Source organism: Chamaea fasciata, unplaced genomic scaffold (assembly GCF_029207755.1).
Source record: "Chamaea fasciata isolate MVZ Bird 193981 ecotype frontalis unplaced genomic scaffold, bChaFas1.0.hap1 SCAF_2, whole genome shotgun sequence".
In the NCBI taxonomy this organism is placed as follows: Eukaryota; Metazoa; Chordata; class Aves; order Passeriformes; family Sylviidae; genus Chamaea; species Chamaea fasciata.
The window spans coordinates 97600185-97614686 of NW_027094087.1; the positions used below are offsets into that span (position 1 = coordinate 97600185).

The window sequence follows — 14502 nt, forward strand, 5'->3', positions numbered from 1 at the left end:
GGTAGAGAGATTATTTAGCATTTTAAAATATCTTTTTTTATAAGAAATAAATTGTTTAAGTTTAAGAAATAACATGTTATTGCAAAAACTCCGGACTTGATCAACTCTCCTTCTGTTTTCAGGTAATCACTCACTTGGCATCGTAGTCACCAGTCTTTAGATAAATAATCATCACAGGAATGTGAAATTAAATATATGCCTTTTATTGCAGAAAAGAATGGGGATTAGAGACTTTTCTTCCATCTGCTGTGCTGCAAAGCATGAAAGAAAAGAACATAAAGAAAGCACTTTCCCACCTTGTCAAAGCAAATCAAAACCTAGTTCCTCCAGGCAAGAAGGTATTACATTTGCATCTTAATGGAAAATATGTTTTAAAGAACAAAAGTGTGGCATGCATGGGACACATTTAAAGCTAATCCTTTGGAAAAACACCTAGCCACTATATTTTCAGAGATTTATATTTGGGTGCTGGAGCAACAAAGCCAAGAACTATTAAAAATAATTAATTACGCCCCAGCTAAACTATCTTCTTATCTTGAGAATGACGGAGAACTGATTATTAATACTTCATATATGATAACCATTTATTTATTTATTTATTTATTTATTTATATAATTAACTTAGTGCTTTCTATGAATGGCAGATTTTCTAGGAAAGTTTTTGGTCTCTCTCTGATGTTCTCATCTGACATAAATGCTGTTTTTCAGATTGTTTTCTGTTACACTGTAGAGAAAGACTTTTCGCTGGCCAAGATCTAACTGGATAGATGATGGTCCTTGCAGTAAATGACCCTCCTTGCTGTTGTAAAATGCTTTTCTTAGCACTAAGCTTTCACTTCAGCTGGAAAAAAACATGGATAAGACAATGTCTCTGAGAAATGCCTTTGTTACATGCAGCTGAGACTGCTTTTAGACACCATAATGTAGTTTCTTAGTGCAGGTCATATTCTCATTTGTAGTCAATGGAGAGAAATAGGCACTTCCAGGGAGCAATTCATTTCATCCCACATTCAGAACCAAAAATAGGTCAGATTGCTTGTGTCCTAGAAATGCTTATTTCTCTTCATGGGCTATAAAAAGAACCTACGAGTGACTAGTTGAGACACAAACTGAGCTGAATCCTGCTTCGTGACACTTTGTTTCTGAACCAAAAAACCTCCAAACAGCTGGTGCCTGAGCTAAGGCTCATTGTGATCAGCAGAAATCCTGCTTGAAGGTTTCAGAGCACGTTGTGACTGTGAACATAGCCCTATGTGTTCAACCTAAGGAGGAGAGGCTGAAACACTGCCTGCCTCCTATACGGTTAAAACTAGAGCTAAATTATGCCAAGTGCGTAGTATTTATCTTGGTAGTATAAATTTGGGGTTGTTTTGGAAGCCATCACTGCTGCAGGCCTTACAGGTGTAAGATAAGCCTTACAGTGGCATACCAGTATCGGTTCTTGGTTAGAAGAGGTATTGCAACAGTCCCTTCCTGCAGCAAGCAGACTTTGTTGGGTTTGCTTCATCCTTTTTGATTTGAACTTTGGAAATGTATTGTCTGCCAACCTGCTTTTTTAGCAAGTAAGTCTAAGAAAGAAAGCATCTGAACTCTTCATCACTTCCTGTCTCACTTGTAGGTACTAACACAAGAACTAACTGATTTCTTTCTAGGGTCTTCTCTTCCTTCTTGTGAAGGGAAGGCTGTAATTCTGAGGATTCTCCTGATTTTTTTTACAACCCTTGTGTATTTCTGCACTAAGTGAACACCTGGTGAAGCAAAGGGCAAAGAATTACCACTGCTTACTCTGTTTTGGATCCATTTCTTCCTTGACTAGGAAAAATTTAGGATAGGGGCCCTTAAAATGCTGTTCGAGATTAAGATTTTGAATAAGAAATTCAGTGACTGGAATGAAACTAGAAAATTTTATGAAACTTTCTTATATTATCTTCTAAAAGTCCAGATATAAGGATTTACACAAGGAAAGTGTAAGCTTTGGATTCAGACTGATGAAATGAACTATTTCTTGTTTCCCTTCTATCACATAAAGTATTCCAAGTTTTCTTTTTAAAGTAGGTAGTTTAAGCTCAGAAGAAAAAAAGAGGAGACAAATTCTGACATGTATAACATGACATGATCATATGTGTTGATGTGCTGAATTTAGCTTTCTGATTTAATACCTATTGAACATAGCAGAAGAGTGTTATTTTCGAAAATAGGAAATGCAGTAACAAGTTGGAATAATACACTAAACACAAGTACCTAGCAAAATGTAAAATAGCTGACAAATGAAAATTTTTTGTTCTCCTTCTCAGTATAGGTACATAAACGTTAAAGAACTGATGGAGTTTATGAATGGAAAGCTGTTGTCTTAGCCTTGAAATCCCTCAGTGAACAGATGTTTAATCTGAGTACTTGAACATTTTCCCTTCATTAAAGCAGTCAGGATGTTCTTGAAGTGCTCTGATCTGCCCATTCCCAAGTCCTCAGTGCATTTTAACTAAACAAGCAAGAAATTAATTTTAAGAACGAAACCGTTTCTCTTCGTCTGAAGCTCAAGCATCTCAAGATTTAGTTTCAGGCTCTAAAGAACTGTTATTGCAGACCATTCTCTTTATATTACACAAATACATTTTTTTTTCGGAATTTTATAATATGATGGTTTCCACAACTACCTCTTACCCCTGTTTCTCCTTTCTCAGCTCTCTGCTCTGCAAGCCAAGGTGCATTATCTAAAGTTTCTCAGTGATCTCCGATTATATGGAGGGCGTGTCTTCAAGGCAACACTAGTGGTAACATTTCTCTTAAAAAAGTCTCTTCTCTTGATTTAGCTAATGCTTTTTTTTTTTTTTTCAAAAGCTGGATCATATAAGTTTCTTTAGAAGTTTAGGTTCTATTAATATGCTTAAAAATCATTTTTAATTTAACCAAATCACTTTTTGTTTCTTTTCATCTTGAAAATAACATATCTGTCATAATATAAATTTTACTGGGAATTTGGAGATAGATAGCACTTTCTTAGCAAATAACGCCATCCGATTATCTATTAAATGCGAAAATTGTTAGTCTGGAAAAATCTTAATGACAAAGTTTTTCTTTTGACAGAAGCAGAGTCCACTCACCGTCTGTCCATCTAACTATCCACCTAAAATCTAGAGTGCAATCAACATCCAGCAAGAATTTCCTTTACTTTTTTTAAAATTATGAATCAAGTATGCTCTTGTGTATCATATCTATCTAGTAAAAACATAATAGTCTTTAATGTAGAAATGCCATGCAAATGTAACTCTATGTAATTGAAAGAAGGGAGTCGTGATTTCTGTCACTCTGCAGTACCTGTCATGGTTTTTTTACTTGCATTTTCTTTCTTTTTCTGCTGAAGCAGGGAGAAAAGCGTTCAGAAGTGACTCTGTTAGTAGGGCCGCGGTACGGAATCAGCCACGTGATAAACACCAAAACGAATCTTGTGGCTCTCCTGGCCGACTTCAGCCACGTGAACAGAATTGAGATGTTTACAGAAGATGAAAGCAGTGTTAGAGTTGAACTGCATGTCTTAGATGTAAAAGTAAGTTTGTTATTGATTTGTGTTGATTTAACATGTTTAAATAATGTTTTTGTCTTTGAGTATTAGACTCAGCTATGCTGTTCTGAACATTTTCATGCCAATAGTACTCTGAGAGTATATTTTCAGCTCTTTTTTTGGTCACAGTACATTTATACTACAGGTCGGGCCTACAATATACCAGGCTGGTGTTTTCCAGTACCTGAATTCTACTTTGATTTTTCTCTGACCCCAGCTGACCCCCAGCAACTTGCTTTGTTATTATCTTCATGGATTGCCATGGTAAGAAGAGGTGATGATGAAATTTACCTTCTTTTGAGGCTCCTTGTAATGTAATATACAGTATTTTTACCAGTAAAGAATTACCATTGGCACTGGACCAATATCCCCTGTAATCCAGTATTATATCCACAAAGTTTACTGCAAGTAACCACTTAACAGTTGCCAATTAAATAAACTGTAAGAATGCATGGGGTTTTTTGCTTAACCTTTATAATTCCAGTTCAGTATTCACAGATACTCATCATCTACCTATAGTAATTTAATTTATTTTAATCCTCACTTAACCCTTCACATCTGTGTGGCATCTAGTGGCAAAATGAGTGGAGTTTTATATGTTATACTGTCCTGGTTATTTTTAGTGTCATTTCTATTTGGCTTTGAAGTGAAAGGCTTCATAGACTTTCTAGAGCATTAATCTGAATAACCATAGATTGAAGGAAGAGTTCTCATTATATTTGAAACTTAAATATTTGATTAAAATAAATAGAACCTAACAGTTCTTTTTGCTTACCCAGCTATACACAAAAAAGCACACATGAGGAACATTTTACTAGGCTTTTGCTTTGAATGCTTTAGGTATATTGACCTGGAACTGTTTCTCTGTATTTAAGGTAATGAAAAAAACATTGTTGTAAATAATCTAGATGTTCTTTGACAGCAACTTAAGAGAAATTTACAGGTTGGTGAACACAGCATCTCTTTCCCCTTACTTAACAATGGTAACATCTCAGGCTGCTTTGCCTGCATTACTGTGATAAACTCATAGCCTTCTTGTCAGAAAGCTATTATCACCTTTTTACTGATGGAGAAAGTAATATAGAAATTAAATCCTTCCCATCTGCCCATATGCAATATGCAGCACCGTATGGCATAGTATTATGCATTACCATGGTATTATGTTGTTATATATTATAATACTGTTACTGTCTTTTTGCAAATTGTGCATATCCCCATCTCCTTGCACTTCAACACATGTGACCTTAAACCCAGAGAGACTGACTAAAAAAATTAAAATCTAGGAGGCTCTGGGTGGAATCTGACAAAAAGTTGCCTCTGTAGGGCACAAGTAGGGGTTGTGACTATGTTCTGTGAAGATGCAGGCACACACAGGTAGGTATTCTGAATGATGTTTTCATCTTTTCACTTACCCTGAAGTAGCAGGTTCATATATCCAGCTTCAAAATGTACCAGTATATGTTATATATGATATTATTTTCTTAACAAACAGACAGTTTGGATTTTTATTTTATTTTTATTTCTTTAAATATGTTCTCAAGCATGTTTCACTTGGCAGAAGCAGGCGATAAAAGTTTAGCTGTCACAGGACTTTTCTGCAGATTAACGGTACTTCACAGCATTGTTTTCAGCAATCTGAGAGCTCTGCAGAGTTCATCAATTTCTGCCAATCACTGTCAAAAATTTGAGATGAATGTAGCATTTCAGATGTCAATTTTAGTAGTTGCTCAAAAGAGCAGGGATTAATTAATCCACTGTAAGTTTAATAATTGTTAGCAACTATAATAACTATAGTTGAATACCTTGAAAGAAGCATATATTGAATAGATGCTCAAGCTGTAGCAAAAATAGGTTAAAGGGGAAAAAAAAAATCATATGTTTTTCCAAATTGCTGAAAACAGTTTATACAACATTCAGGGTGCCTGGAACATTGTGGCCTAAGATGCTGTAGCACAGGCTTTTAAAAACATGTTGGACCTATTGTGGGTTTGGTAGTAAGCTGTGATCATCAGTTATGTTTTGGCCACAGCTTCCATCAGAATCAGTTGTCTTTTTACTAGTAAGGGGTTGAGTAGGTTGGAGAGCCATCCTTGTTGCATCCATTCCTCCAGGAATGAATGATATAGGTCCTTACATCTGTCTTGTGACAGTGGGCTCTGCATGCTAAATTATGATAAATTATCACAAATGTCCACATACTATGTATGAGTCACTACAAACTGTGAGTGATAAGATGGGTTGTCTGTGGTCTAATTTCTGTCTATGCATCATGGTAAGGGCTTCATTTTTATTTCCTGTCTAGGAGTTGTAGAGGCTAGCCACCTTATAAATTACATTTGAGGAGAACAGCTTTTGGTATGAAAAGATATAAAAATTTCAACAAACTTTTTAGGTGAGAAAATATATACATAATGGCAAAAAAAAAAAAAAGAACAAAAGCATGTTTCACATGGATGTGTTGGGTTCGATGCTTGCTATCCTGGCAGCCACAGTTTTTCAAAGCTATGAGGTCTCACTTTTTGTTAGGACTGTCTTCTTTTTTACAATGTTTTGTGTTTGTTTTCTTTGCTGGTCACCCTTCTGGTGATCTTTCTCCAATATCTTTGTTTATCTGCTTATTTTTTCACCACTTGTCTTTTCAGTAACACCAGGCCACAAACACTGCAATCTTTTAACCTGTCCCTCTCTTGCAGTATAAGAGAGGGATAGGTTTAATCTGACTGTCGTTTTTTATGAACTTCAGCTTTCCCTGACTGTTTGCTTCAACTGTCATGCTTCTTTGCATATACTTAGTGCACCACATTTTCTGGGATGCAGCAGATTCCCATACAACTGCAAGTCTCCAGCACGTAATGTACCAAGTTCTTCACTGGCAGAGTAACATTAAATAGTGCTTTTGACAGAGTAAGATATCTATGCTCCTACAACTCCAATCTTCACTAAACTTTTTATACTGTTTGATATTAGTAGTGAGGAAAATAAATTCTCTCATGTATCTTTCAGTGTCATGTTTGTGATGTACTTTTGCTCCAATGTAATAGTGTTGTCAACAAACAAATTGAGGAGGAACAGCCTTAACTTGATTGTATTCTTCTTAGCCTATTACTCTTCTGATGGAGTCATCAGATGCAATGAATCTTGCCTGCCTGACAGCTGGATACTACAGACTGCTGGTTGACTCAAGGCGTTCAATATTTAACATGGCCAACAAGAAAAATGCAGGGAGCCGAGAAACAGGTATTTATCTCACAGTATGTTAACCACACTCCAGTGTATAAAGCAGAAGTCAACTTAAGCTAGAGCACCTCTAGAAGGCTGTGTCAAATGAGATCTGATTTCTGGCTCAGACCTAGTGGCACAGTATTCAATTCAGCTTTGTAATCCTCTAATGCCCAGCCTATGATAGCACCTTCATGGTAAAATAAACCGTGTGTCAAATTTCCTTTGTACTCTAGTAGACAGATGCACGCTCCCTGTGAGTGTTATTATTTTATTATTATCATTATTTCTTTTTTCAGAATATATATAGTGTTGAAGAAACCTGCTGCTTTTGTGTTATGTGCTATGCCTGGAATAGCATTTGTACCTAGCTGAGGTTTAGATTTGTTTTTGAGTACAGAAGTACCAGTTAAACTTTAGGTCATTAAGTCAACAGGTATTTAACTTAGAACAGAGGAAAATTTGAAAGCACTTTTCTGAAGTATTTGATATCTCAGCTATCCTATCAGAGTGTTTAATATTCAGCATCAACAAATGATTGTTTACAAATTACATGACTTTGTTCTTTGATTTCACAATGTTGATTTTATTTCACCATGCTATAGGACCTGAAAATAGAGGGAAGCATAATATCCTTGCTTCTGAGTGGAACTGTATACCAAAAACTACCACTTTCCTGGCTGAAGGAGATCAGGAGGCTCAAATGTCCTTTGCTGATCCAAAGCAGAAGACTGTAGATGTTTCCGAAAGTCTGTTATGTCAAAAAGAACACAGACATCTGTACATAGAAAATACGTATAATTCAGGTGGATTTGATCAGCATCTGGCTAAGCAAAGTGACCCTGCTGAACCAGAAGAAAGCAGAAATTTTAACCAGCCTTCACTGCTGTCACTCTCAGGTTTGGAACCTAGCAAGAAAGCACAGGATTCTCCCAGGGGAGCAAAAGTTTCCTTTATATTTGGAGATCCCAACTTGGATGGTATCAGTCCTCAGACTCTTGGCTATGAAAGGCTTTTGGATGAAAGTCCAGAAGTACTAGATAAACAAAGAGCCATTTATCTTAGCAATGCCAATGATATTAAAGGCCTGGAGTTGTCACCAGATGCTGAAAGCATTCAGTTTGCTACAAATTCTGTTTACGCAACTATAAGTGATGGTAAAATATTTGGAGCTGCGGAAGGGATAGAAGAGCCTTTGCTGCATGATATATGTTATGCAGAAAACACAGATGATGCAGAAGATGAAGATGAAGTAAGCTGTGAAGAAGATATTATGGTAGGAGAAATCAATAGGCCTGCTCTTCTCAGCCTTTCTGGTTCTAGTGATGACATTATTGATTTGACTTCACTTCCACCTCCGGAAGGTGATGACAATGAAGATGATTTCCTTTTGCATACCTTAAACATGGCCATTGCTGCTCCTCCACCTGGCTTCAGGGACAGTTCAGATGAGGAAGACTCTCAGAATCAAGCGACACAGCCTAGAGACAACAAGGAGCAAGACAGTAATCTAGGCAATGATGACATTCCAGTGTCCCTTATCGATGCTGTCCCTACTAATACAGAGGGGAAGTGTGAGAAGGGCATAGATGATGCTGTAGTCTCTACACTTCAAGCACTAGAAGCTTTGGCTGCTTCAGAGGAACAGCAGACGAATGACAATTCAGGTTCTTTCACCATAGTTACATTTATTCATTGAAAATCATTCCATCTCATCCATTTAGCTTTGGAAGTACTCCATTTCATGAGGGTTGGTTTGGTTTTTTTTTAATTTTCCTTTTATTTTTTGCCATCATTTTGCTTACATCGTATTTCATATTTAATGGAGCCACCACTGTTATTAAACTACCTGTCTCGGGAACTGTGCAATAAAGTCAGATTATTTTTACAAAGAATATTTTTGTCTCTAATACACTCCCTTTTGCTTGTCACTTATTCAGGTGCCTCAGCTGCTGTCATTTAATTGACTCTTATTTTTTGTGGCTTGCAGGTGTAGCTATCCTGCGAGCATATAGCCCTGAGTCATCTTCAGATTCTGGCAATGAAACAAATTCCTCTGAAATGACTGAAAGCTCTGAACTAGCCACAGCACAGAAGCAGTCGGAAAACACTGCACGTATGTTTTTGACCACAAGTGAAGGCTACCAACCGCTTGTGGAAGAACAGACTGAATTTCCCATCGCTAAGAATCAGGCTGGAGGGCCAGGCATGAAGCCCTCACAGCCTTTGGCTGGTGGTCAGGCTGCTGAGCTACAGTCAAAAGTTGTGCCTTCAAAGCAGATTCTTCATTCCGATAACATGGAAATGGAGCCAGAGACCATGGAAACAAAATCTGTCACTGATTATTTTAGCAAATTGCACATGGGATCCTTGGTATATTCTTGCACTAGTAAAAGGAAAAATAAGATGACAGATAGCGAAGTAAAAGCATCCTCTGATGGCAATGCTACTGTGAAAAAGCAACAGGGAAATAAAAAAGCAGAGTCTGATGAAGATCTAAAAGCTAAATTTGGAACTCTTTCAGCAAGAGACAACCAGCGCCTAAGCACTTTTAATGTGGAGAGAACTGCCTTTCGCCAAAGATGGTACGCTGCTGATGATGGGGCAGCAGATAAGCAAAGCCCAGAAACAGGTGATGGGAAGACTTTTCCAAGAGTTCCTGCCCTTGGTAAAACAGAAACTGACTGTAAGGATGAAGTGGATCCTGAGGTGGATCAGGATGATACCTCAGGGCTTAGCCAAGGTGAAAACTTCCTGTCAGATATGACACCCGTGTCTTCAGCCAAAGACCTAAATGATGCAGAAGATACTGATTTATCTGCAGATGACCATCCTTCAAAGCTTCCAGAAGCTGAGCAGAGTGTGGCTAGACTTTGTGAGTATCACTTGGCCAAGCGCATGTCATCTCTGCAAAGTGAAGGCCATTTCTCACTGCAGAGCTCTCAGTGCTCTTCAGTGGATGCAGGATGCAGCACAGGCAGTAGCACGTGTGCTACCCCCGTCGAATCCCCTCTTTGTACCTCTGATGGTAAGCACATCATCTCTGATCCGTCAATGAAGGGCATTGCCTATGTTCCAGCAGATGAAAGAGCTGCCATTCTTCCAAACCATGGAACGACATACAAGGACCTGCACCAGCAACCCGAAGCCGTGTGTCACAGAATGACGGTGCCTGTTGTGCATTCAGCAATTAATGCTGAGCCACTTTTTGGCACTTTGAGAGAAGGATGCCATCGGATCCCCAAGATAAAAGAAACTACAGGTACAGCAGTAATATAGTGTTTCTTGTGTTTATTCTTAAAGCTACAAGTTCATGCTGAGGTCTAGGTAAGACATTTCTATTATCTTTATCTGGAACTACATCATCAAGCTGTAGCAGACAGTGAGATTAGACCTTCAGATTTTCTTTTCATTTTACTCGTTGAGATGTTCTGAAGAGCTGCATACAAAGATCAGCTATATAAAAAACCTCTCATTACAGTTAAAATACTTGGAGGGGCACTGATGGAGTGGCCTTTCTTCCACTCTTTGGAAGCCTCTCCAAAATCCATAGTCACTTGAGTCCAAGATACTTGTTAGACTGTAAAATGACTTCATAAGTTATATTAATGTAGGGGAGCAAAACCTTTGATTCATTTCTTAGGTATCTTATATGCTATTTTAGCAGGTTATCAAAAACATGCCAATAAGAATAAAAAGCTCTAGATGTTAAGAATAAGAAAATGTCACTACCTTAATAAGCATGAATTTACTTCACAATCTGTCAGTAGGTGTTTCTTTGAAGTTATAAAAAAAAATGTACAGTTTTCAGAGACAGCATTGAAATTCTTTCAGTTGGATTTTAAATGCTTCCCTCTTCTTGGATTGCAACCCACATGTAGCAGTAGTGTGTGAATGCACAAAAATCCAAAAGTGGAACAGACTAGGATTTATAATGAGAAATAATCTTTCTCTGCCAAAAACTGCCACAAAACCAAACGAAAATTACCATGAACACATCTTTCCATACTCTTTCAGGTGTAGTTAAAGAAGGTATTTTAATCTGAAATTATTCATCTAATTAGTAAACTTGCAATCTATATATTCGGGGAGATTTAGCATGTTTTGTACATAATTTGCTATTCCTTTTCTTGAGTAAGTTTGCTTTAGTGAAATGAACAATTACTTATTCATAAATTACAATTTGTTGACCGGTTGTAAAAGGAATTTTAGTGACATACAAAAGACTGGTAATGAATTTTTGATGGAATATTTTGAGGAATGGAGACCATTGAGAAATACCAGGAATCCAGTTGTACTGACTGTTAAAAGATATTTATAAGTTCAATCAATGAATATTATCAGGGTGATGCTTAATTATTCTGTCTGCTCTTCTACTACCCCTAGTGTAGCTTTCACAGAGCCTGAAAAGGGAAGACAAGGAGGCATGCCTACAGCTTTTCCTAGACAGCCTCTAGCTGACTCCATCATGCTATCATCCATGCTATCAGAATCAAAGGTGCCAAGTCAAAATGAAGACTCTTGTGACATTCCCAAAGTAAATCAGGCTTGTGGGGCAACAGTTAGTTTATGGCCATATGACATGATAGGAGGAAGCCTCAGGATGCCGCAGAAGAAGAAAATGCTGAGACGCAGCAGCAGCAGCAGCAGCATTGGAGGATCTGCAGGCACTGAGTTGCTGTTTGAGAAGAAGGCAGCCACGGCCAGCTTGAAATGCCTGGACACCACCCAAAAGGATGAATCCAAATCAGAGAAAAGGGTGGAATTTTCCCTGGGCAAAAAGCTGTCAAAAAGTTACTCTCAGAGCTGTGTGTACGTCAGCACTGATAGGAAGGACAGTAAGAGGTGTTCGGGCATAGGCACCAGTCAGAAGGACTCCAAGCAGTGTCGAGCACTGCCCTTGCGAAAGCTGACCAGCAGCACCTGGAGGTGTCGGGGCCCCTTTAGCTATTGCTTCCTGAGCAGAGGAAATGATGACAACGAGGAGGAAGATGACCAAGACAGCCATCAGCTCTCACATCTCTTTGAACCGCAGACCCCGTGTGAGCTCGCAGAACCCGTTGCTCAGTCATCCAGTGACAATGAGCAGAAAGTCTTGGAGTCCCCGAAAGCTGCTGAGCCCCCACATGATGCAGTCAATGAGCACGAGAAGAACAGTGTTGACACCCAAGGTGGCCAAATTGATGTGAATCTCAACGATGTAGCCTTCGATGCACGAATCACACGAATAAATATGATGAAAGAGAAGACTTATGCAATGCCTGATGGATTTATTGCAGCACAAAAGGATGCCAATGAGCTACTCTCACTGGTCCGAGCAAGTATGGGCAAGAGAGAAGATTTACGTCCAGAAACATATGACCTTAAACTTTCTAAGTACAAACAACTGTTATCTTTGGAATCGAGACAGTTGGGAAGTGCCTGCAGGAAAATGGCCATGGCTGATAAAAGCCCTGAGGAAATGCTTTTAGCTATGACTTCCAGCTTTCAAGTACTCTGTTGCTTAACAGAAGCCTGCATGCGTTTAGTTAAAGTCATGAACTCTGAAACACAGCAGCAGGAAATTATAGCTAAGATAGATGAGGTTGTAATAAACTACATTTGTCTTCTGAGGGCTGCAGAAGCAGTGTCAGGCAAGACCTCTGGTGATCCTAGCATTAAACTCTTGGCTCGACATCCGAATACCATGGCCGCTATTGTAAGCACACTAACACGTTCTCTGAAAATGCTTTTAAACAAATAAAATACAAAAGTCACTTCATAATCTACCTTTGCAAAGCCATACATAAAAAAATTTATTTACTGTATGTGTATGAACTAATGTAACAAACTCAGCTTTCTCTGTATATTTTGTTATTTTATATAAAATAGGTAAGAGATTAAAAAAGTTAAAATACTGAACATTGACAAAAGTAATGACTAGATCTGTCCTTCGGTTTATACAAAAACAACAGCCAAAACCCCTTCTCCCCAAGATCAGAAAAAACAAACAGTAAAAAGTCCCATAAAGGAGCAAATTGATATTTGGCTATTTTTCATATAGTCAAATTTATGGTTGTATGGAGTGAACTTCTAAAGCCTGTTATGTCAATGAAATTGTTTTCTGTTTCGTCCAAGTTTTCACTTGGAGAATGCTCCATGTTTAGAATGATTAACTAAATCATAATGTATATAACACAATATTTAATGTTTTAAAATTATAATTTTTAAGCATTGAAAATAGCAAAAAGACATTTAAAATCCAAGAGACTATTATAACTTACTAGAGAATATATATATAATAAATGACTCTTTTGTTCATATGGACTGAATTACCTGATTCTTCTTTTCTAGGAAATTCTGTATTTAAAAAAAAAAAAAAGTATTGAATATGTGAATATACCAACTTCAGAGGGGATCTCATGTTTTGAACTTTAGTGTTGGCATTTTAGACAGTGAAGGTAACTGTGGAGGACTGAGGACACAGAAACTATAGTGGTGGTGGTGTTCTCTCTGAAATGAAAGATTGATGCCATAATGGTCAGACCAGAATGTATGAGGCAGGTCTACACACCCTTTCTCCTGGTAAATGACAGAGAGGACCATCAGAAAATTCCTATACTGTTTACTGTTTCATCATATATTTATGGTGCACCTGAACAACATGGACTGCATCTATTTTGTTAAATATTTTATACTTCATATTTTATGATTCTGAATGTTTAACTGTAAATAAGTTAGAAATAAAATGAAATTTTCAGAATACAATAAATATCTCTGAAATATTTCCAGCTAGAGACAGTTCTTCTCTTGAGTGATGACAAAGGCAATTTGTGAATAATCTCTTCCATCTGAACCTTTCTGGAAAACATTTTGTAGCCTTGTGTTTGAGAGGCAGCCAAAGCAACAGCTCTCAGTTCTGGCTGGCAAATAAGCTTTCACAAGAGCATCTGGTGAACTTCTCAGTGACCAAGGAGCAACAGCCTCCATTCTCCAAACTGATGTAGGTAATTTTCGCCTGTTTCTCGTAACACCACATGCAAAGGGTATTACTGCTCTTGTTTTGAAATCTTACCCTTTCAGGTGAAGCACACATTAAGATTTCTGTGCTGAACTAGAATGACTAAACCAACAAAATTAAAGAAATACTTTCTTCCACTTCATAAAACAAAGAATGCCTTTCCCTCTGACTGCAGAGAAACATCTTCAGAAATACAGTACCAGAAGCTTAATCTGTTGTATGTAGTAGAAAAATCTGATTTCTGAGACCACTTAGTACATGGACCCAGTTTGGAGGGCAGCTCAGAGATAGGCTGCAGGCTGACTTACACTGTTGGTGGGTGACAACAGCTTGTCCTGCATGGTGCTCACACTCGATGCTCTCAGTTCTCACAGAGTGGGGCTGTGAGTGCTGTTCTTGTGCTGCAAACACTACGGGATTTGAGTATTTCATACTGGAGGGAAAAAAACCAAGCTGAACTGTTGCATTAGTATCGATTCCTTGATGGTTTTCTGAGTTTATGAAAATGTCAACAGTGATTTAGAAGTACTAAGTTTCAGAAATAAATTTAGATTGTCATAACTAAGCATTGACATAGATAGGAATGTGTCGCTTCAAGCATTTTTAGTCCAGTTCTTTTCATTCCACTTCTTTTTAATTGATCTAATTTTGTTTCAAAGGTAAGTAGATTTGTTGTTCTTCTTACTGTTCAAGAACTTTTCTGATTGTGAACATGTTAATTTTG

At 37.8% G+C, this 14502-nt stretch overlaps 1 protein-coding gene across 1 annotated transcript in view; it reads left to right on the top strand.

The window, feature by feature from the left end:
• Positions 1 to 13488, top strand: part of FRMPD4 (FERM and PDZ domain containing 4) — a 301877-nt gene extending 288389 nt beyond the window's left edge. The window contains 7 exon segments of the mRNA XM_066176819.1: positions 212 to 338; positions 2682 to 2771; positions 3362 to 3544; positions 6658 to 6796; positions 7384 to 8445; positions 8769 to 10040; positions 11170 to 13488. Coding sequence (XP_066032916.1) covers positions 212 to 338; positions 2682 to 2771; positions 3362 to 3544; positions 6658 to 6796; positions 7384 to 8445; positions 8769 to 10040; positions 11170 to 12521 — 4225 coding nt within the window. The 3' untranslated portion in view covers positions 12522 to 13488.
• The last annotated feature ends 1014 nt before the right edge of the window (positions 13489 to 14502 follow it).